We start from the raw sequence: 24,862 nt of genomic DNA on the forward strand, positions 1-24,862 counted from the left end.
GAATTCTATTTTTGCGTTATTTGAAACAGTATTTGGATTCAGGAGACAAAAACCAACCAAGCTAAATACTTTATATATAGCACTTTGCATTCAAAGATCTCAAAACACTCTATATCAAATAAACTCCTAACGTCCTTGTGAGGTAAAAAGAAACATTACAATTTTCTCATTGAGGTGAAGAAAGCAAGGCCATAGAGAGAAAATCAAGCAGAATCAGCGGCATTTTTTCCTTCCATAACTTCCATGATAATCTCTGGAGAATGCCTCAATCAGTCAGTTTTACCAAATATACAATGCTTCTCTTCAGTGACAGTTTTCTCGGATTCTAAGGATTTCGGGAGATAGTTAAACAAGGCATTTTCTCCCATGGCCTTTTCCCAATCTTACCTTTCCTGGAACAGGTTAGAGACTAATTCAACCAATTTGAAAATGGGCATTTTTTAAACTCCCAGTGAATGACCATAAAAAACATACTGTATATGCAACTTACCTGCTAAACATGACACTCTACATCCATGCTTTATTTTAAAATAATTTTCATGCAAAGCCTATCATGGGACAAAACAACTATCTGCAATTAAAATACGAGCAGAAACGAAGTGTCTTAAAGTAAGGAAATAAAACCACAGCCCAAGCATAGCTCATTCTGGCAGAATTGCAGGGTATGACTTATGTTTGCGTTAGTTCTTGCCAAAGCCAAACCAGGTGCCATATTAAGTAAAGTAATTCTGTCACAACACAGATTAGCTACACATGGCAGCCCTTCATTTTTAAAAGAAGTGATGCATGAATAYGAACAGCATGGAGTGAAACAAAAAAGTTCAGGGGTGGGAGGGATCAATTTTTGTAAAAGAAAACAAATGCATTTTCTGTGCAAGCCAAAATCACAACTGATCTTATCAAATATCACAGCCCTGTATTCAGACCAGTTCTTCTATGTTATTAGATGTATATATTCATAATATGCTGAAGCCTTTAAACAATAGCCAGAKGCTGACCTCAGTTACCACTCTGGAAAGGTGCTATAGTAATTCAATTTAAATTCAATACAGATTTATCGCTAAAAATCAAAAGTATCCAATGAATATATGAAGCAYAAAGCCGAAGCTTTTACAAATCACTGGACCTCACAAGATTATATCAAGGTCATTTACWCTACACTAATGACAACTAAATTGCTACATGCAGCCTATGATGAGTTCAATTCCAAGCTCACATAATCTGCACATTGGGGCACACTGGAGCTATGCAAAGTTATTTTACAAGAAGACCTACGAATGTTTCAAATTAATTTGCTGGAGTTTTGTATATTTATTTTTAGCTATACTAGAGATCTACTGTAATTAAAGCTTCCTACCTGGCATATAAAAAATGATCATCAATGGGGAAAAAGCTGCGTGATGCAGATGACCTCTTAATCTCTTAGCACRGGTGAACGTGCCTAGTATTCACTGGGTCAAGATTACAGAAGCACTAAGAATTAGCCCATTGCATTCAGCAATTCCGCAATTTTATTTCTCCAAAGAAAAGTTTTAAATGGGAAGCTGAGTGCATAGAGGGATCACTATAGTTTGAGGTGAGGAATAAATTTGAAAAAAAAAGTATCATTTCTCTTTAAGTGTGAAATCTTGTTTTACCTGAAAAAAAGGGGAAAACACGGATGATTTTGGAGAATATTTACTGATTTTTTTTTAGAAGAGGTGTCAATCACTTTTATGATTTGATTACATCCTGGGTTACTCAAAAGTAGATTAATTTCCTTTCTTTACAAAGAATGCACTGACTATGGGCAAAATCAGATACTTATGGTGTACTTGTAATACTGCCAGAATACGAAGTTCCATCTGGACTGCAGAAGGCACAGGCAGCACGAAAAATACTGACCTTCAGTCTTCAGTGAAAGAACATAAAACTGTGTGATAACCTGAACTATGGAGAGAAAGTTTCACTTTACAAGTTAAAATCAAAAAATTAAAATTGTAAGATATACCACTGAGAAGAGTACAACTCTGTTTTTATTGGTAATATTATTTAACTGCTTACTCAAAGATGTTGTAGGATCAGTTAAGTGACAGCACATTTTAAAGATATCATATACTATCCACATTGACAATCGAAGAGAGAAAACAATTGCATTCTGCATATTATAAAGAAGCTGTGTTTCAAATAAGAGTTGTGGCAAAGCTGCTTTTTTGCTGACATGCTTTGTTACATGTATTATGAAGGTCTAAGTTTACTCAACAGTTTTTATGCTCCCCATGCAGAAATCCCAAAACATATACATTTTTGGCTCTTTATAAATCATATAATTCATGTCATGAGAAGTTAAAATACAAGGAAGATTGTTAGACATTGTGAAAGGAAGAGGAGTATGGAGTGTGACAGGATACAGCAGGCAATGTGAAAGGATATAAAGATATAGACACTTACATATTCGTCATCACAAGGGCTCATAGAGTAATATCCCTTTACGGGCAAACAGGCATACATTAAAATAAAGAAGATTAAAAAAAAAGAAAACAAGTTAACGGAAGTAAATCACAGAGAAATGCACAGTTCTAAAAAAACAGCAAAGTAAAATTAGCTAAAGATTAAGAAACTACTAGCTTTGAATAAAAAAAACAGTATTAAGCCCCTTCTCCTATTCCATGTGCTTATGTACTTTAGGACTGGTATCAGGGACTCTCTAGGGACATTTACATTACAAGCTCTCCTTCCAATACTTGGCAAACATACCTAGTCTGCATGTTCCGCAGTATAACTGTCAGCTGGAATAGCTGCATACCAAGCACTGACCCATTTATGGAGACGGATGAATTGTGCTGCTRACTGCACTAAAGCAGTTAGAAGGAGAGATACTAACGAACACGATACTGATCAGAAGACCTCAGTTTCTGGGAAACTAGTTCTAAGTATTCTCCATCCTTGCTTTGGTTGGAGTTYCTCACCAGCACACAATGAAAGCTGAGAACAACAATCTGAGGTGTTTCAGCAATGTTATCAATTCCTCGTTCCAGAATGCTTTAAGGCTAAACTGAAACAAGGTCTCTGGAAGGAAGCCTAAGATTTAGATACCTATAAAATGGCCCTAAGATAAAATCTGAGCATAATCCCTGCTTTGCGTAGTCTAGTACAAATACGCTGTCACTCTTTACTTAAATATTTARCTGATATAACTTACAACAGGTTGATATCAATCTTAATTCAAAATATAAGTATACAGTACAACAGTACAATACAATGAAAGATAACCAACATTATTCTGCTTCTTTTTTTGTGTGTGTGACAAAGCTACCAATACTTACTTTAGAGGACACACTTCTGCATATGAGTAATCACTGAACAAACAGGATATTTAACAGGATCCTAAGAACTTTATACAGCTTTATGCTGTTCTTCCCAAAGAAGGTACGAGAGCCTCACTACCCATCATTGTCAGAAATAATATTCCCTGTGTTCTTTAGCAAAACTTTTAATCCTGACATGATTCTTTTTATTCTTGTCACCCAAGATCCCTGTTGGGGATGAGTATTCAAGCTCTCCCAGTGCTTTGCAAAGTTCCCGATCAAGACTGTTCAAATTTAAGACATGGATAGAGAGCAGTAAGTGAGCAAAAGAAAGCAGGAGCATGACTGAAGTTTAAGCACACTCATGATGTGAACCAGTGAAAATGTCTCTAAGCATCAAGAAAAGGATGATGCTAAACGAAGAATTTGAGAACAGAAAAGGGYAACTTTGCGGAAACCACTACAGATGACAACTTCCTACCTTTACAGACCAGGACTTTATATAAACACAGAAGGTGGCCAGTTCACTGCAAGTAGTAGTTATGTGCAGAAAAGGTATCACATATTGTGCCAACAGAAAAAAAAAAAAGAATAATTTTCTTTTATTTACATGAAAAGGCAGGTTGGTTTCTTTAGTATCATATATGAGAGGTCACATACAAGAATCATCCCATAGACAGGGAGAAGACACATATTTCATCCCAAGAAAGGTTTAATTAGGAGAGATGCTGTTTGCTGCAACATGTATTTTGTTTTGAAATGAAAGAGGGCAGTGCTCTTCCACSTAATGCTTGGTGAATCCTCTCCGAAAGGCCAATAATAATAAAAAGCCTTCTGTTACCACGTCTCCTAGGTTTCATGTGGACACCTGGTGCAAAAAATATTTTTACAAATAAGAAACAGAATGTTTTCCACCAACTATTACAGCTTGATGGCATGGTCATATTTGAAATAAAAAGCACGTTTGAGGAAAAAAAATGCAACTGAAGTCCACAAAAAAAGAAAGAGATCCCAGCAAATTCAAAAAATAGCATTTAAAAATCTTATTTACAAATAGTTTGTAAGTGGCAATCTAACTTTATAGAAAGGCTGGTGACCAATGAAAGAATATAAAGCTTTCTAAGAGCTATGCCAAAAGAGACCTAAAACTTGCTAGGAAGATAAATACAATTAAGTGGGATTACAGGTAAACACACTGCAAGAAAACACAAATAGCAGTGAAAACATGACAGCAGCKCATTCTGTTCCACAACACAGGAAAAATATGTGATCAACTACATAGCTTTCTASTCACAGAAGGATTCCTAGGTGCTTAAGACACAACTTATCTACCGAGGGAACCAGCACATCCTGAAGAAGTACTTTCTGCAACTTCTACCTTAATCAGAAAGTTATTGAAACTCAAGAAATCTTGAGTTTTAAACAGTCCTTTCACTAGGTGATGCATAGATTTCTGTGATCATGCATTCAAGATGAATGTATTTTAAAATGGGCATTTCAGAAAAATTACAATAACTGACGAATAGCTGTCATAAAATCTGCATACAGTAGGGCACAAAATAGTAGGTTAAGCTGATTTTCTTTCATTTAGAAYGCCTATAAAAGGGTGCTTTGTCAGGTAATTTAAATAACATAGAAGTTGAATTTCCTTCTTGGGTCTTACTCTGACAAAGAACGAAGACTTTCATTTCACCTTGTTTAGCATGTGGCAAAAATCCTAATGAGGACAACAGTTACAGCTTCARCCTATATTTCTCCCCCAGTTCGTCTGAGTCTCTTCTGAGTGAATTTTTCTCATTTTATGTTAAAAGGAAGGAGAATATTTGTATTCCCAAACAGTACTTGAACCAGACAGAAAATAATCTKTGGCCTAGAATCACTGTCAGCAGACCAAATTCTAACAAGAGCTGTTCATGAAAAGACTTCATCACAAGGGACTCTGTACTCTTTGAAAAATCCTCCTATTGAAAGACTTTCCCATTCCTAGAGGTTTTCAAGACTCAACTAGAAAAAGCCATGGCTCATGTGATTTAGAAAGCCCTGCTCTCTTACCTGCCCTGTCTCTGATGCCTTGCCTGCCTAGTATCAATATAAGAACAATTTTTTACATCTGAATTATGGCACATTAGTGCAAGTGTTTACCATTAAAGACCAGCAGTCTCAAGGACAGGAGATGCATCTTTTGCAAGACATAGAGCTGGAGCAGCACAGCCAGTTTTGCTCAGCTAAAAGCCATAAACTCAGTCTTGTGATGTTTTGAGTACTAATCCAAGAAATTCCAGGAAGGTGTGCAGTCCAACTTGAATCACAAAAAACTATTCACGGGTGTAAGACTAAATGTAAGAGCTAATGGATATGGAGCAAATGCAAGACACTCCGGAGGATCAAATTCCAACCGATAAAGAGGCAGAATCCTCTTGACTTCATGATACATGTTACACAGCTGCAGGCATCAAAAGACTACAACCCMTGCTTCCTAGCCACTAAACAGATGATTATTACAAAAACAACAGCAACAAAAAAGACCTCACATAARTCATCTCAAGAGTATTACAGATATAACAGACCATGCTAGAGGATAAACATGTTCTTTTTAAAGTGACCCCATATTATCCATATCAGTTGCCTGTCCAGATGAATACTAGGAAGCCAAGAATCACATTCAACTTTCACATTGACGCTTCCTTCAACTTGTAAGACCTGGTGCTTTGACCTTCTAGTCTAACATTCGGACCTTTCGCTCTGACCATCCTCCAAGGTCTCTTATCTCCCAATTCAGACCACACATGTCAAACGACATGATTGAAGACAGGGATAACATTGAAYTGCAACCAGGAACAATGTTTCTGGTAAGGTGTGGCCCTAGAGAAGCYCACAGAATATCTTCCAGTTGTACCACAGTGCTGTGGCCTCTTCCCCAATCCATACACCAGATGCGTTCTGTTCATGGCTTATGGAGGGAGTTCACAAGCCAACCCAAGAGGTCACAGGGCAARTGAGAGGCATAAAGTTGTTCTACAAAAGAATGAGATCCAAGCCAGCTTGCAGGAGAGCACGAGGCACAGAAGCCCTGTGCTTGGTAAGCAAGATTTTGCAGGTATGATTATGCTGGCAAAGTCTYCTGGTTAAGGGACATCACTGCTGCAGACTTAAAGCTGAATTCTGGAGTTTCTCTTCCTGAAAGGAATCTCTTTCAGCAGGACAGATCTTCGGCCACAGAGTGCAAACCAGGAAGTAGGTGACTGTATAATAACAGCACCCCTTAATAAGTGATATRTGCTGCTTTTATTCTGATTCTAAAACCTGAGACCTCGAGGCTTTATATTACACAATACTACTTTCCTGACATAAAAAAAAGTACAAAGTACAATGCACTGGGAACAAAATCAAGTTTGCAGATAAATGCTACCAGGGACATAATCCAAGATATAATCTTTAATTGTGTTTGGCAATGCTTCATTTTGGCTATAGCACTGGTCCTCCACCCCAGTATATCCTTGAGTTACTAATGCAGCGTAACTGATCTGACAAGAGGTGCAGTAGGGCCCTGGTCTCCATCTCTGACCACGATGCTGCAATTTGCTGGCAAAGCAACGTTAGCTACGCACCAAGCTACACACCTGTAACTTTGTGATAACTCAGGATTGTCTCTTTGCAGTAGAAAGGCATGACAGTTTCTTTTCCTTCTAAACCCAGTTCCTAGGTAGACACTTATACCTACACTTGATACCTCAAGGACAAAAATTTTAAAAAGGCAGCCTCTCCTACCGGCCCTTGGGATCTTCATCTCCCAGTGAGGAGCACGAGCACATCCTCATTACTTCCAACAGCAGAAGTTACTTACTGGCAGCTTTAGCAACTTCTGCCCTCACAACCTGCTACCAAACTTGGATCCTTCCCCAAGTTACGCACCCGTGCAGCAGACTGCAGACTTAAGGAAATGTATGTATAGTCATCCATGAGGTAAAAGTGACATTTATAGCTGCATACAAGATAATGAAGAAAGGAACTTGATAAGACAAGATCAACTCCTGAATACTCGAAGCACAGGAAAACTACAAAGGTTTAATCAATTTTGTTGGCAAAGTGAAAGTAAAGTCAAGTCATATTTAATGCTTGCAAAAAGTCTTTACAAAGAGTCTACAGAATTTCTTTTCCAAACTTGTCCTTATGTGACCTGCACTGTGACCTGGTGGGAAGGAAGAGCAAAGAGAGCTGCCCAGCTGCTGGTCCCTCCCCTTGCTGTTACAGACATCCTTGCAGCAGCAGGAGTCTGGTCAAATGGAGTAGCTCAAATGTCCACTTGCCCGAATCCCTGACCAGTTTAAAGAGCAAAGGGATCTTGCAGAACAAGCTCAGCATGGACACTGCAAACTCATGCCACAGCTCAGCCTGGGCCACGACACCTCCAGCCTTATTCCACAGCAAAAGGATCGTTCAGCAGCCTGGCAGCCTGTGTGAATCTGGTTTTCAGTCAGTCTCTTCTGGCTTCCTGAATCAAAGCCAGGAAGCTGTGAGAACTACCTGGGGATGAGGATGATAATAATGGAATCTCACTTTTCTTCTTAGAAGATATATWTTTTTTTTCTTGAATATATATATATTTATGTTTCTATTTTTCTTCTTAGAAGATCAACTATATATTTTTTCTTGTATATATATTTATGCTTCTCTATGTTTCCTGTTCAAGAATCCAAAATAATCATGAGAAGCACAGTTCTTTACATGGAAGAAGAAAAAAAGAAAATATTATTAACCAGCAGAGCAAAAGGATCAGACCAGGAAATCTTTCCATGATGCAGTTAAGGTGAARACAGTGAAGACTGATTGACCCTGTTTCCCAAACTTGGCTAAGGTCTCAGACAGCCTAAGTACATGGGTTTGCTTATACAAACAACACTAGATTGCAACCAGTAACTGCTATAACCTCAATGTCAAGTGGTAAGTGACTTAACGTAGTCAAGGAATCCTTGAAAAAACTGACTGCTCTGGTTGTCCTGATCTCTCTCTAGGAGAGCCCTGTTGATGGAGTTGCTGCATCAAAGAACATGGGAGAGCCATAAACTCACACAGACACAATTATGTTAGCACAGTCTAGCATAAAAATACATGGCTGTGTCAGAATAACACAGCTCTACTGAGTTTAACCTCTCTAATTTGAGCCAGAACAGAGACACAAACTGACCTCCAGGAAGGCAAGGAAACCACTACCAACAAATGCTCTTTCTCTGACTGATCCACATAGTGCAGGACTTTGCTGAAGTGGCCACGTTTYCAAACTAGTGTGGCAAAGGCCCTTTCGGAGAACTCACACCTTCACACAGTTTCGGAGAAGRAGTAAACAGGCATGAGGCACAGGATTGACTGCCATTTCCCAAGAAAGCATCTTTTATTAGAAGACAACAGAGGCAGTAAGGCCGAGAAAGCTCCTGGGAGTTTGTGCTATCGTTTTGGAGGTCCAGCCAAGCATCTGATAGAGGGTACAGGCATCTCCCCTGGTCTTTAAAAGCTTCCAATGACTGAGGTTCTTGCTCAAGTACTGTGTTTATACAGTGGTGCCTACAGAAATCTTCAGTGATCACTTATGGGTCTTAAACTTCAAATCCTTTTTCATGAAGTCTCACATCCCATATTCAGCACATAGCTTAACTGTTACTGTCTTTTCAGATAGCTACTACAAAAAGAGCAAATATTGGTACTTACAGTTCCAGGTCTCGTGAAGTCAATACTGTGGGCTACACTCTGTCTCATCTGATTGCTGAACAAGCGAACACAAACACTCTGAAGATACTCTGGGGTGATCTAAAAATTAAGAAACATACCAAGAGAACAGGATTATATAAGACTTGCACTTTATATCAGTCAAATGTTCACATAATAGGTTTTTTTTCTTTTTTTTCTCTCTTTTTAAGGGCTAGAAACCACAGATTTCAGATTTACTGACTGGAGTACAAGGTTTATACAACAAAACTACAGTTTTGTTCAGGAGTTAACTATTAGTATTTTTCATTTGTGAATAATTTAGCTATTCAGCTTACTCTAAACACCTCCTCTCAGAGAAGAAAGACTGTCACATTTGTATACACAGTTTCTTCATTCAAAAAGATAAGTTCTACAGTAAGGATGAAGCAGTTCCACCCTTTAGACTTAGGCAAGGGTCTGCTGAAGTGTTGTCTATATAAAGAGAAGAGCTTAGATCCCTCAATTAGGCAGAAAAGAGAACAGACGTAAGACAGTACAGGACTCTGTTTTAGTGCAAAACGTCTCAGAGTTTTTAAGGGTTTCTTTGTTCTTGTTCTGGAAATCTTTATCACTGTAGAGTTGTCTAATTCCAGGCTAGTCAATGACTTCAAAACAGAGGTCAGAAGACCAAGATTATTGAAACACTCGAATCTCAGCATCTCTTGATGAATTTACAGATTCTCGGATCTAGACACCCCATTCCTAGAAACTAAATGTGTTTTCAGAAGCCATGAAGCTTACTTGTCCTTCCAAGGAACATGTACCATGGTGTCAAACTCTAGCAGCAGCAGAAGAGCTTTTGGGATCTCCATCAGCATCCACATAGTGTAGAATAAGTATGTAGGGGAGAGGGGAAAGAGAAATGGGGACACATCTGATATTCCCTATCCTACAGGGGGATAACAAAACCTTCAAATTCAGAAAGTTCTAATTTCGACATGATTTTATTCAGTTCCAAATTCCACTTTTTTATTCAGAAAAGTGACAGAAGACAGAAGTTCATAAAGAAAGAGCACCATCAGCTGGACACATTCGGGAAGCATCGAATGACTGTCCAGTATAAGGCTTTGAGAGGAAATCAATCAATCACCTGCAAAAAAAAAGATAAACAGAACCTAATTCGTCCACTACAGAACACAAGATATTGCTCTGAAGCACACTGAAGCATGGAATGGGAGGCAGCAAATGAATGACTGGCTGTTTCTTATTGTTTCAAGGCTCATCTGAGCAGACACCTCTCCTCACCTGCTGTAGAGCAGCATCCAAACCTACAGTCAAACCCTAGGGCACAGCCAGTGATCCTGCCCCCCTGGTAGCACAGCCCAAGATCAGCACGTTGGTGACAGCAGGTGGTGTGCACKGTCAGCAGGCAGCACAGCCTCACTCCCCAAGGCCATCCTCTCTGCCAGCAATTCACAGCTCCCTTTACAGCATCTAGAGGCCACTAATGTCTGCCATAAAAATGGTCACGGTGAAGTTACAGGAGAGAGGTAGGCTAGCAGAGCACCCAGAAGAGGAAGGGAAAAATAATCTTTGTATGAAAATTACCCATAAAAGCCATGCYTCCTCCAATCACAACTATTTATGGCCCTTTTCACACAGAGAACAACCCTAGTTCTCCCACCCTAGTTCCTCCTTTTACCAATAAATAAAGGGCAATAAATTCAGCTTAGCAGACCAAAGAACAAAGCTCGGAAGAGGAATATCACAAGCCATGCTGGCTTCTACAAGGTACCTGAGCCAGCAAAATCAAACCCATGTTCTATAACATCTTTATCTTAGCTCACAGAAGCAAGGGAAGACACTCTCAGCCAAGCACTGTGTTTCATCAGTAAAGAGATACAGTAGTTACAAAAATGCTCATAACTATAAAAATTAATTCATGTTTTAGTGTCATTCCCCTAAAAATGCAAGTACACATCTGAGTTGCCTCTTACCATCTTGCCATTGACTGTGGCCTCCAAGGAATCCACGAGCTCTGCAGTGACCCCAATGAGATTATGGTAGTCTGCCTGCATTTTRTTGAATCGTTTCAGGTAGGTCATGGTCCTGCGCTCAGACTCTACTAACTGTTGATGAAGCTGCTGTAAGATTTCTGTAAAGAGATGAATAAAAAGGAAATAACTTCATCTCAACTGAAAAGGAAAAAAAAAACAATACAGAGTTTTATTGCTCTGATGGGAACAACAACTTCATATGCTGCTATGGAATGATTTTTATTCAAAGGGTTGGCTCTACTACAAGGAAAACTCGAGACTATCCGTACGACTTCCATTTTATCATGGCAGGAACAATTATTTTTCTTGCCTTAATCACCCACAGAAATTGCCATCACAACTCCTTCAGTCACAAATTTCAGCCATACAATTGCCAGATTTAACATCACGGAACACACACATGTAAAGGACACAGTTTAAAAGAGCAGACAGTGGGTCTGCTAACATAAGCAGGCCCATGCCATCATGCACGTCATGCAGCTACAACAGAAAAGCTCTGGAGAATTCAGGCAGAGTTATTTAAAACAGAACTGTGCTTAGCCAACCACCTGCTTCCCTGCTCTCTGAACCAAGGCACAAACCCTGCCCTGTTCCCCAACGGCCAACACAGAAATGCAATCTTCCATGCAAGTAAAAATCAGAGAGTGAAAATAGTGTATAAGCCTCGTGGCTTATCTGGCAGAGCCTTCCCAAGTTTCCTTCTGCAACAGCAATCCAATTAGATTACAGGTGATGTGCTGATTATACACAAATATCTGACAAATAACTGTCTGAAAAGTTATTTTCTGACAAATTGCTTCATAAAGTAATAAACATATGGATATAAAGACATAAAAATGCCAGAATAACACTATTCAAAATTTCTGAATAATCTTTCAAAATTTTGTGTATAAAAATCTAGACAAATATTTTACTAACACAGGCTGCTCCCCTTTCAAAGGGAATCCTTTTGAGCRTTTGTTATTAACCACATTACTGGGCCTCTGCAGGACTTGTGACTTAGGCTTAGCATCAAAGTGCAAGTCAAGCCATTCTAATGATTTTGTTCTTAGGCTTTCCAGGAGGGAGCCAAAAACTCTGATGGAAATTACAGAGGTTGTGTCAAGCCACGGGTCCTGATCGAATCCACCAAAACAGACTGCTAACGAGACCGTTGATAAAGCTCCTGGTGACACAAGAAGCCAACTGCTGACAGAGGAGGTCGCACACGGCCCTATTCCTGCTCTGAGGACTCCTGCCTGATCCTCATAAATCAACAGCAGCATTTGGGTGGCCAGATGAGGGAGCCACCACTCCAGGTAAAATCATTTCCTTGCTGGCTTAAAATGCTGAATTATTGCAGTCTGGGTCAGGATAGGGGAATAGGGAGAGGCTTTCAGAGGTGATTCGCATCTAAGTCAGCTTGCAGCAGTGATCAAACTGCCGCCTTGAAGGAAACACAGAGGAATGTGAGACATTTGGTTGTTTCTCACCCCTTCTCTATCCCAGGTATAGCTCCCAGCATGGACAAAAGACTTCCACAACCAGCTTATAAATGCTAAGCCTATACAGAGTGAGGGAGAAAAAAAAAAAAAAGCACTAAGCCTATGGCCTGCCAGAATCATTATTCATTTGCAGAGAGAGAGAGAAAGGAGAAYGAAGGGCACAGGACTAACCTTCTGGTTTAGGAACCAGACATACAGTAAAGCTGGTACATTGCCAAATGAAGATGCTACAACATACTGAAGACGCATGATACATCTCCTAAACCTCCGCAGCCTTCTACCTTTTTGTTCTTGACTTCCTCCTATTAACTCCATCAACTTAGCAATAACTATTACTAAGACAAGGAACTTGCATGGCAAAAAGTCCTTTGAAATCATTTCTAGTRTCCCTTTCAGCTTAGGTCTACCTTCCCCTTAGCTATAGCCCCTAACAACCTACTGATCATAAGGGACACCCTTTCCACACCCCAACGCTCACCTTTGTTGCACTGTCCATTCTCTTTCTGTTGTAGGAGGCAAGGAGCAATTCAGGAAAACATGTCCTTTCAGTAAGTGTTTCCTGCCATATACACAGACCAAGAAACTCAAGCACTTGGGAAACCCAACCACGCGAAACTTCTCTACTGTCACAGAGAGCAGTCACTATCTGATGCTTCACAGAAATCCAAAAATAAAGGAAAAAAGAAAAAAAAAAAACCTCATAAGGCACATAGCCAAGTACAGAATGTTTTCAGGAAGACCTAAGACCTTTTTTTTTCGGCCTCTGAAGATATTTAATTCAGTCCTGGTCTTGACATATAAGACACGGTCACCCTAAACGTAAAAACATGCAAATAGATTAGGGCACCTTATAACAAACAAATACAGAGGACTCGGTCTGGATCCAGTCCATGATTCCATTAAAAGGCAGGAATAAGAAGACAGAATTTTTCTTCAAGTCTTCTATGCCAGATTGCCACACCAAAGACCATAACATAGGAGTAAATGTAGTCACTTTTGCTCACTTACTCCCTAGCAAATCATCAAGAATGGAGGAGAAAATAACATTTACACCTCAAACCAAAAAGATAACAAAAAAAGAAGAAAAAAAAAAAAAAAGACGCAGAGTCTCCAGCTTAGTCCTCCCTGCCTTGCCTTAACTGTACTGACCAAAAATGGAGAAGGCAATCTTGTCACACAGCTAGATACTCCACAGTTAGGCCTGGAAAAAGAGCGTTTTTAAACAACATTTTTAGAAGAAAATAAAGTCTGAAGCACAGCTCTTAGTAAAACAATAATTTCTATGATGCTTGAAAGTCCTGGAAAAAGTCCTGCTAGTCCCTGAAATAGCTAATTGAAAAGACTAACAATTTTACAAATGCTAAGAAAGAAGTTGGGTCAGGATGCTGCCTTTGGGTATCCTATACTTTATGCAAGGGAATAAAGGGAATGGCTATATAATAAATATGAGAGTTCCCATGCATATATACATTGAAACAACTTATTCAAATAGCTTTTCTGAATGTGGACTGCAAACGCGATTTCCTACTCTAAAAACGTAATGCAATAACATTACCACAATTCTGCAATAAATTCTAGCAGCACCCACTTCCAATAAGTTATAGTGCCCCTTTAAAATAATTTTAATAACCTTAAAGTGTTTTTTCAAAAGGATACAAATACAGTGAGAAGCCTGGGCGTCTGGTTGGCTTTGAGAGTCAGAGACAGGAACTTTTCCAATCTTGTCCTTAAATCCAATGTCCAAGAATCCTTGAAAGGAAAAACAAAGCTGACAGCTGAGCACCAAATATGTACACTTATGTTGACAGTACTATTTGGATCACAGCAACCTTCCCCACTGGTAAATAAAGTGGCCAACAGCAGTGAAAAGATTATTCTTCACCACTACTGAAGTGAATATGGGTACTAACTACTCAGACACATAGAGAAATTAGAAGTGAATTTCATATTATTCCTGGACARGAGCTCTAAGAACATGATGTAACATTACTGCAATGTAAAACTGCTATTCTAAGTAATCCTATCAGACTAGTGTTGGTGTCTTGTAGGCACATGCAACAAATTGCCTTTAAGTTATAAGTACTTTTAAAATATAAGCAAGTTGAGTAGAAAATAAAAAGATGAATATAAATTCACTTTCTTTAACAGAGCACAAAAAAATATCTTCCATTCTTCATTTCTTTTTTTTTTTAATATATTAATCTTTTCTTGATGAGATCTGGAACTTCTACATTTTGTCAAAAACTATTGTGAAGGTCATGATACGACATCAGTGGTCAGTGTAAAACACTTCTAAAATGGATTTAGAGAAGAAAACAATTCACATATGAAAAATGAACTGACGTATCACCCGGTACCTGAAATCTTATCTTCCTCTCTGTCTGACATAAATTGTCTGTTAAACATGAGAAAACACTGTTACAAAAAAAAAAATACATCTAAGAAGCACTCCATTTACTCATTTCTTCTTCAGACCTTCATTTAAACTGGTTTCCATTTGATGGAAAACTAGCCAGCAGGTGAAAAAGTAGTATTTTTTTACACGCAAGAGCTTCCTGAATCTGCTGCTCTGTGTGTGTATACACATGATTTTATACATACACACCTGTACACACAAACACATACATAGGTATGTAGYTAAGCATGCATGTTGCAAGCTCTTCTTACAACTCAAATTTGCCAATCTTTTACCACATTGGAGAGCATATGGGATTACATTTGCCATATTCATCAGTTCAGTATACATTTACATGGTACATAACAGTCCACTGCATATTACCACAGGAACCACAATTTTTAAAGAAAGGAGCCTATCCTATTTTTACAAGATATATTAAATAAACAACCCAATATATAAGATATATTAAATAAAAAACTCCTTTGCTGTACAAAGCAGCAGACATCCAAGGAAAAAACAAACACAAATAAACAAACAAACCCTGCAAGTACATTGCTTAGTAGATTAGTGACCTACTGCTGTTCTTTCCCACTCACAAAACAATCTGTGCTCCAAGACTAAGGGGGATTCAAGTTGTACAGTTCCCACAAGAAAACGAGTGACTAGACTGAAAGCTTCGATACTGAGTTACTATGAATAAACCTGACAGTCTTGTCAAAGACAAGGCATTCAGAAAGAAAAGCTGCTAAGTATAATTAAAAAAAAAAAAAGCATATTCATGTCCTGTCTCTGAGATCAACCAACACGCCTCATTATTTATAACTAGTCCCAAAGGAAAATGGCAGTATATGCCTTTTTTGGTGTTAACTGGAGCTCCTCATCAGCTGGTACGYCTAAAGTCAACCCCAGGGTAAGTATCACTTAAGCCTTCATTTGATGTCAAAAAGCACTTGGCAGCAACGCAGACAAAGGAGATCTCCCTCCCGCCACAGTGACTGTCCACAGCTGCTCACATGAACCATCACAACTGCTCATGTGGTAGGGCAGTGAAGCACATAAGCATATAATCCTGCAAAATATTTTATATAATAATTTACATACTTTTACAAACAAATCTGTGTGTACAAATATGTTCACTGGAGTATGTACACATATATAAGMCCCTTTCATATGCAGTAAAGCATATGATCAGTTCCCTGATGCAGTCCAAGCACAGCTGCACAAACAGATGTTTTCAGTGTAACCAAAAAGTTAAGGCGTGGTTTTAAACTACAGCAATAAGCTTTCAGCAGGGTGGATAGTGGCAGTAGCCTCCCCACAAAAATTCTCACTGATATTTTGGAATTTCAAACCACTGCTGCAAAGAGCATCTGCACAATCACACACTCAGTCTCTGAGAATGCAGAAAACAAGAATTTGTTATCTTAATTGAGATAATTACATTTTCTTTACCTGTTACAGGAGGATTATTTATAAATTCAAGCAATTCTTCCACATGAAATGCAACACTTCAGTTTCTTATGCCTAGCTATTGTATTTTAATTCAGCAATACATAAAAATATATGTGGCAACTTGGGCAACAATCTTAAAGCAGCAGAAATATAAACAAGTGCACCTGTGATTCCGAGAAGGATGCATCTTTCAGGGTGGTGTTGAAAGGAAGGAGGGGAGAACATACAGACAGCATAGCATTTATGGCACAATACGATATATTTAAGCCAGTACTCCGTTACTGATAGCACTCCTAGAACTTTTCCTTATAGAAGATATATTATTTTATGATTGTACATTCTCTGTTAAAGGAAACAATAAAAGCCATTACTAAACTAAACATCATTCAATATCAATTACCCAGCGAGAAAAAAACTAAAACCATAAAAAAAAAAAAAATCTGCAAAATACATATATATACTTACCTGGAAAAGTTCTTTAAATGAAGGGTGTACCGTGGGATTAGGAACAAASGGCAAAGCATAGAAGGGAAGAAACTCTGTTGTCTGACTAAGTGCAGCTCCTTTTGTTTCTAGGTATGTTTTAAAGTGTGAAATCCTTTCCTCAAGCTCAGCTTTGTCCTGGGAAATAAAGCAACACATTTATCTTAAACACAACTGCTCTGAATGCACAATACGGCTGATCAATCGGAGATCTAAACCCAGCATTATTTTTAAGTGTGAAATCTCMGAATAATTGTAATCTAAGTAACACAGCCAACCTAAGAAGCAACTTTCATTCARTGAGAAAGTATTGCATCCTAGTGCAATAGTGCACCATAGTCAGGAGCTGGAAAACACACAKTGAGGGTATCCAAGCACTTCTGCAATGGCTGACAGGAGCAAAGCAGGAGTAAAGCAGGAGCCTGGCAGATATGATGGCTTCAGACTGCTTAAATGTCTCTTCTTCATAAATGTATTACCTAAGATATCCCAGCCACATATAATGGAAATTTTGTTTTATGACCATTTAGAATGATACCTTCAAATTTGGTACAGTGAGTGGGTCAAAATTCAACTTCCCCATTTTATCAGAAACAGTTGGTTCTCAACAAATGATTTGCGTCCAAACTAAAAACAGAAACGTTTTAAGAATATCCTACAGAATATCATTAAGGGTGGTGAACGCATCAACATGCAGATGTGAGTAAGAAAGCGTTTCTAGAGGTCCAAAGAAGGAAACTTATGAATTTCAATGCTGCACTTCACAATAYAAGGGCCTGCTTTCATCCAAAATGCAGACTGCTGCCCAAAGACTGGATGTGAATTCTGGGAATTCCTACCAAGGATCTTCATCCACGTCAAGCACATGAAGTAAATAAACAATAGCAATGTTAAATTCAAACTGTAAAGTAAACTTACAGGCTTTCCCACAGAGTGTTTCAAGAGGTAGGTGGCAAAGTGTATGTGGAGATAAAACTCCAGTTTCTGAGCAACCGGCTCGCTGTCTCGAACTGCAGACGGTATCTGCTCCTTCCAAAGGYGGAAGAAAACTTTCTGCTCTCCATTTTCAAATGCTGTCAGCAGATCTTTCTGCAGAAGGGAAAAGCATYCGGGGGAAAAAAAAATAAACAAAAAATAGAACACAAATGAGCTATGATTTTTAGCAGTGCGTTAGTGTGAAGAATTCAAGAGCTATCTGAAGGCCTTCAATTAAAGTTTAATCCAAAACCTCTTATCATTCAAGTGCCACCGAAATATTCTTTTTCTATGTGTTTTTAATCTATTTCAGAGTCTGAATTTGCCATCAATGCAWGGAGCAAAGCCTAAATTTGCAGGCATGTCTAATGAGTGTCGGAGTCCATGATGCTATAAGGAAAAATGAGTGCCTACAGCGTCTGAAAAAATCAGCCTTGTCAACGTATAGCAAGCTAAAATAGTGTGAACTAAATCTATTTCTTCACGTTCAAAAGGAGTAGGGTTCTGTATAAAAAATATTCCAGCACTGAAAGCAGACTGCTAGCAGTCAAAACATTAAGAATCATTTCAGAWACTTAAAATAATCTCAACTGCTATAATAAACCAAAAGGTGGTAAGTGGACAGTTCTGACTATTAATTACTTAAAATTAATTCCTTAAAATAAGTGCCAATGGTATTACCTGAACAGTCAAAGTTTTTGAATCTCTCAGGGAAGCACCTGTTGATTTAGGCAGTGGCTTCCCTTTTACCTTACATTCCTTCACAAACACTTTCACTGTTTCTTCGAATTCAGCAAAATCCAAATACTACAAGAAAAGGAGAGGAGAATAATTTTTTAGATTAATATAGCATTTAGATTAATAATGTTTTCAAGAGTGACCCATGAATCACCAGAGTCCTTTGAAGTGTCTGTGTTACACAATCTGTAAATACCAAAGACTGAGCAGAAATACACTAGGAACTGACATCTCATGCAGTAAGAAAACCTTGTGTCTCAATTGAGGTCTCTCCTACACCCTAGACAATAATACTGACAATCTGCAGGAACAATGTTCCCTGATTTATCCGTTAACTTTATCAGTCAAAAAATAAAAGGGTTTAGAATCTATTAATGCAACATCTTAGTTGAAGAAACAAGCAAATAACTTCCTTGTAAACACTGTTCTCAGACGGCAGAATTCATAAGGAACATACTGCCATCATCTCTAAAACACGCTGTTTCAGCTCTAAATAACATCACTCATAATAGCTAAACGTGTCTAAGCAAGACAAATTGACAACTAGCAAATCAAGTGTTGATCTTTAGCAAAGAGATGAACAGTCCTCTCTCTCCCTCCCACCACTTACAACTACTAAATTACATGTTGCTTTGCTCTTAAGGCCCTAAGCCGGGCTGTGAACACGAGCTGACCAAAGGAACAAGCACTATCAAACAGCAGGCACGTCACAGCTTGTGTTCTTGCTCCATATCATATACATGGCCTGTTTTAGCCAGTTTATCTGAAAGGCAGGAGCACAGACTAGTAGAGATGTTTAACTCTTTTAAATCTTGCTTCCCAAAGTCTTTTTTATGGAGTTATTTTCCTACTGTAAAATAACTTCTGATCCTACCTCTTATGGCCAGTAATGGTAGAGAAGCACCTACTYAGACAACCCTGCTTTGACCTTAAACCTTGCACGTTGGTGGTCTCAGGACTTTAGTATGGGCTTAATTAGCAAGGGCACTAGAGGCCTCTGTGATTTCATGCAGCTAAACCTGGTCAGAGGGTATCACAGGTCAGACCTGAGCACTACAGCTCTCTGTGGATCAAGTTACCTGTTCCCATTTAACAGAGCCTCATTTACAAGAACGACAGGTAATTCTAGACCGATTTAGCGGTTGTCTGTTGGCTGCCTTCGACAGAGGTGGAGTAGTTTGAATTTACAGAGCATGCCGGGCAGAAGTCAGCACCACGTCCAGGAGCAACAAATAATGTGTTMATTAAGCAACTAAAGAATTTAGATCACAGTTACCACATCTAATTCTGTAATACTAACACTATGAGGCTCCACCTAGCTTATTTCATAAGTTAAAAAAAAAAAGGGGGGGAGGACCAACCTCTCTCACTAGTCCGAGCAACTCAGCTTCATACGCCAGGACATCCCCCATCGCTAGGAGCCTCTGCGGAGCCTCATCGCTGGAAACCTGCAAGCGGGAACGGGTCAAGAGGGGCGCGCTGCGCCGCCTGCCCCCAGCCCATCGCTCGCCGCCACCGCTGAGAGGCAGACGGGTCCCCCCGCCCGCCTCCCTGCGGGCTCCGGGGCTCCGCCCGGCGCGGCGGGTCCCTCCGGGATCTCCCCCCTCCCCGGGGACCCTCCTGCGGGCGCGGCGGGCCCGGGCGCGGCCTACCTGCCCCGCGGCCTACCTGCCCCGCGGCCCCCGGCTCCTCCCGTCGCCTTGGCAACCGCAGCCCCGCTCCCCGCGCCGCACGTGACTCCCCACGGCCAATCGCAGGCCGGAGGCGGGGCGGTGCGCGAGGCACAGCGCCCCCTAGGCGCCGGCGGGCGACGCCGCAGCCGCGGGCGGGGAGGCGGGGGGGAAGGYGCGGGKGTTCCAACATGTCGGCGGGAGCAGCGTCGGGCCCTGCGCTTARGGATTGGTTGTTCCGTGTCCTCCTTGGGGCGAAACTCCTTTTTCAGAGTTACCAGTGATCCTACCCCGTATTTTTGCAGCCGTTTTCCTCCCGAGCAGCCCAGAAATTGCTTAAAAAGCTGCCCGCAGCTTTCCTGCGCTCTGAAACGCAGCTTGTGACTGCGCAGCAATGCAGCGTCTCAAGGGACGTCGCTGAGCCCTGCRCTGCAATCTGTGAAGTGCACGGGCTCTGTAGAAATAACTTGCATATCACACAMACCCCCAAAGCTGGTCTCACCGAGCAGCTGAAGGGTTCTGCCCTGTGCTAAATTGCCCATTTTTCACTACTTGGTTCTCACACGATGGAGAAAAAGACACTAGGAAGAGATTGCTTCACTAATGGCTGTGCCAAAGACCCTTCAAAACGTCTCATTCCTCTCATCAATGCACTTGGGAGGTGAAAATCTCCGTTTAAAAAATCTTGACAGGGTAGGAACTTTTGAAAGAAAAATGGAGAAAACGCAGTGATTCCTTCTCACGCTCTTTCCTTATCCCAGCACTCACAACTGGTAAATTAAAGCTTACCAGTCAGCAATTCCTGAAATCCAGTTCCTCTGAATCTCATCCAAGGTCCCATCAAAATTCATAGAAAGCATGTTGAAATTGTGTGAAAGTACTGTGAAATTCTTAGAAAGCACCACAATATCCTTTAGAAAACACTGGTCAATTCTTACAAAGCGAATGGAAAATTCCAAGAAACCATGAAAAAATCCCAGAAAGCTGAGGGGATTCCTGAAGACATCTGGGGAATTTATATTTTAGTCATTAAGCAGATGTGTGCTTATTGCTCGCTAGTACTGTGACGACCAATATCCACATCAGTGCTGCAGTTACTGTAAAGCATCATTAAAAGGTCAATAAGGGACCACTGATAACTGAGATGTCTTTGATTTGGGGATTTGTCTATCAGTTACAGGCCTTTACACTTATAGAATCTACATTTGTGCTGACACACACAAAACATTTATTGTACAAAGACTAGATATAAGCTATATAGCAGAAGGTTTCTTCTGTTTCATATGCTTCTATAGAGACTTCACAATATAAAACTTTATATACTTCAAAACTCATCGCATAGAGTTTTACCATTTTAGACTTTATCTGTTCTTTAGGCTACTCCAAAAGAGGGGGACCCAACCGTGTCCCCTTGGACTGGGATTGACTCTTTCCTGCAGCATGGGCTGTGTCGGTAAAGGTGCCCACCACCTGACTTGAGTGTAACCTGTTGCTTGATTTAAAAGAAAAAAGAAAGAAAACAGAAAAACCCGTTATTTTCAGTGCCAGAATGGAAGATTTAGCAAAGATCAAAATCTTTTCTGACCTTTCCAAGTCATTGCATTTAAAAATAAAAACAGGCAAGAGGGGAACATTTTCCAAAGCTTAAACATGCTGTTGTTTTCTTAGTCAAACTTCAGGCTTTAGTTGCCAAAAGAGATTTTAGTTTGAGTTTTCAGTGAATGACTTCTGAAGGACAACAAATAAACGAGAAGTTCTTTGAGTTTTTGCACCGCTGGTGTGTTGTTGTTGGTTGGGTCTGAGCGCAGACGGGTCCCCTTGGCCCAACGTCCCGCCCTTGGACCTGCCTAACAGTGCAGCCCGAGTCCTGCAGCAGAGCCGGGCCGTGTAACCCCAGGACCTTTTGCAAGGGGAGCTGGAGCAACGAAACTGCAAAACCTCTGTGTTCTGCAGCCTCAGGCTTTCATAAGGCTGCTCTGTCTCCGTTAGACGGGGCTTGTCTAGATGCTGCCGAGCCGTGGATTTCACCTATTCCCAGCCATTCCATAAGCAAGCAGCCACAGGCCAGGCTATTTATACACACACAGGCTCCAATGATTTCCTGTAAGCAAAGTCCCTGACCAGAGAAATGGCCAGGAAAAAAAAAGGAGGGGTGGAAGAGAGGGATGGAGGAATGGAAGGGGTGAGTTAAACCTTTTCTCACCCCTTTTGTGCGCAACGACCTAAACCTGGTTTCAGATGGGAGGGCAGTGGCGTAACCCATGGCTGAACGCAGCCGTGTCCTCCCGCACGTGTTGAAACCAGGCCAGCCCTTCTTCCCCACCACCATCATCTTCACAGGGTGCCCCTGGGGGGGATGAAGGTGGCTCAGCGCCTGAGATTGAAGGGGGGCCATAGCTGAGCTTTCTGATGCACGTTTTTCTAGGAAATGGGTCGTAAAGCGTGGACAGCCCCAAACCAAGGTAAACACGGACTCGCAAGAAGACTTGGCGGGCAATAAGAGCATGGCTGCCCTGCCAAAAATGAGGGAGCTGGAGGAGGGAAGAGGGAGAGATGCTCCATTAAAAAAAAAAATAATAAAAAAAAAAAAAAAAAAAAAAAAAGCAAGAGAGAGAAAACAGTCTAGGAAACTGTGGGCTCAGAAACAACATGGCAGAGAACTTCATCTCCAGGAAAAACATTGCCCATCCCATCAGTGGTCCTGAGCAGCCTCACCTCTTGTCACACGGGCACAGTTTTGATGCTGCCACAGACACAATCTGATGGCAATCTCTCCCATGCCACCAACACGGACCAACCATGATCTGCTCCATCAAGTAGCGACAAACTGCAAAGCCCCTGGGCCTGCAGTGGGTACAAGCAGCAGGTTTCATATACGAATGAGCCCCTGAACTCCTGTCTCTGATGCAGATGTTTCCACCAAATTATTTTCAGCTGCCTCTCGCTCATCCCAGGGCCCCAGGTTTTCATGCTTATGCAAAAACTAAGCAGGATTTCTGTGGAAAGTTAAACAGAAAATGCATCCAGCCCTACAGGAGGTATTTTACTCTCTCCTTTGAGAGATACTGGTGGGAGGACTAAGGGTTAACCCACCTTGGTTCTTGATGAGAAATGGAGAAAAACAACTTAATGGCGGAGCTGCCATAAAGCAGAGAACAAAGACATTACACCAATATTTCAGGTCTTTTTCCGTCGCTTTGAAGGGGAAAAAGTGGCTCCACGCTTTTTCCTCTGCAGGTTATCTCTGGAGGAACAAAGTGCCCATCACTCCTGCTGACAGCTAACCTCACCCCTGTGGCAGTTCTTCCCTGGGTCACCAGCCTGGCTATTTATACCCTTGTCCGGGGATGCTGCTGCCACCATCCAGGCCATGAGCCTGGGACGTCCCGCGAGGGTCCCACGTCACCCGCGGCCTCACAGAAACACACAGGTATTTGTGTGTTTCTGCATGCACACGCAGGGCAGCAGCAGCCCTCCGATCAAGCCCCAGGATCCTGAACCTGTCGAGTTCAGGACATTTGGGGGTCATGGTTCCATATTTCCAGTGGCTTCACGGGCCCCCTTTAGAAGAGCCCTGGAGCCCCCAAAGAGACTTTGGTACAAATAGGATTTGTCTCAAGTCACCTCTCTATAACATGTGGGTAATACCAATTGCCTCATTCCCTGGAATGCTGGAAGAGGCAGCTGATGTGGGCACACGCACAGTGTTTTTCTTCACGGCCACCACCAAAAGGCCTTCATYGTGCAGCCAGTGCCAGGAGCTGCAATGCAGACGTCCAAGCAAAACCCCAGCCCTGGGCTGCCGCCAGCCGGGCTCCTGGCCCGTGCGGAGCAGGATTTCAGGGGCCGAGTCAAGCCAGCCCCAAGCTGAAATGGAGCAGCAGAGGCTGGGGCAGCTTCTCCAGCTCTGAGGCACGGAGTAGGGCTCCACTAAAAACTATGGGAGTTCTAGTCCTCTTCCCTCTTTCTTATCTCTCTTTCTAATCCCTCTTCCTTAAGGGAGACAAGATTCTTGCTTCACGCCACAGGCCCCTGCAGGGCACCTGGTGCATGAAGACCCCCAAGGGCCACATCAGCACCCTTGGGTGAAGGGCTCTTGTCCCACCAGAGGGCACAAGGCAGCGCCACAGGCCCCGGCCTTGCCCAGAGCTGCGGTCCCGGCGCTCCACAACTTCTCCATGATGGCAGCACTGCGGGGTTGAGGCTGGCTCGGAGCTGTCACTGTCCGTGCTGGTAGAGCAGGGGAAGAGCCCAGGGCCTGGCCAGACTGGGACGCAGGGATGAGGATGGCCAGTGCCCGGGATAGAGGGAGGTAAATGGCCGGTGCAGCCACAGTTATCGGCGGCACCGACCTGCACATTAAGCAGCGAGGAGGAGGAAGGGCTCTGCCTGGCCTGGAAGGAAGGGGAGAGATAGGGAGGGCGGCACCACTCTTGGACGGCAGGACAATGTGGGGAGCATCGGTCAGTGCCGGGCTGCCAGGGCAGCCCCTTCCCTCAGCTCCCTCACCTCGGGAGGGTCAAACCAGTCCCTCCACACCCACCTTTTGTCCCTACCGTGATGTCCATTTTTCTCTGAGCTAACTGGTGAAAATGGGAGATGGAGGTCAGGTCCAGATGTCCTCTTGGGCTCCATC

The 24,862-nt window shown here is 41.5% G+C and overlaps 1 protein-coding gene across 2 annotated transcripts in view; it reads right to left on the reverse strand.

Annotated features, from left to right (window-relative positions):
- Positions 1–19,997, reverse strand: part of ARMC9 (armadillo repeat containing 9) — a 50,170-nt gene extending 30,173 nt beyond the window's left edge. Inside the window, exons 1-9 of one of the 2 annotated variants that reach the window (XM_026045271.1) lie at positions 19,918–19,997; positions 18,500–18,625; positions 17,762–17,932; positions 16,826–16,981; positions 14,167–14,259; positions 12,989–13,013; positions 10,967–11,124; positions 8,991–9,089; positions 2,431–2,466 (exon numbers count right to left, since the gene is read on the reverse strand). In XM_026045271.1, coding sequence (XP_025901056.1) covers positions 2,431–2,466; positions 8,991–9,089; positions 10,967–11,124; positions 12,989–13,013; positions 14,167–14,259; positions 16,826–16,981; positions 17,762–17,932; positions 18,500–18,625; positions 19,918–19,968 — 915 coding nt within the window. In that variant the 5' untranslated portion in view covers positions 19,969–19,997. The remainder of the gene's footprint in view (positions 1–2,430; positions 2,467–8,990; positions 9,090–10,966; positions 11,125–12,988; positions 13,014–14,166; positions 14,260–16,825; positions 16,982–17,761; positions 17,933–18,499; positions 18,626–19,917) is intronic. The other variant, XM_026045272.1, reaches the window with a different exon arrangement.
- Between the last annotated feature and the right edge of the window lie 4,865 nt (positions 19,998–24,862).

The sequence above is a fragment of the Nothoprocta perdicaria genome, unplaced genomic scaffold, assembly GCF_003342845.1.
Source record: "Nothoprocta perdicaria isolate Ctin4 unplaced genomic scaffold, notPer1 scaffold_4, whole genome shotgun sequence".
Lineage (NCBI taxonomy): Eukaryota > Metazoa > Chordata > Aves > Tinamiformes > Tinamidae > Nothoprocta > Nothoprocta perdicaria.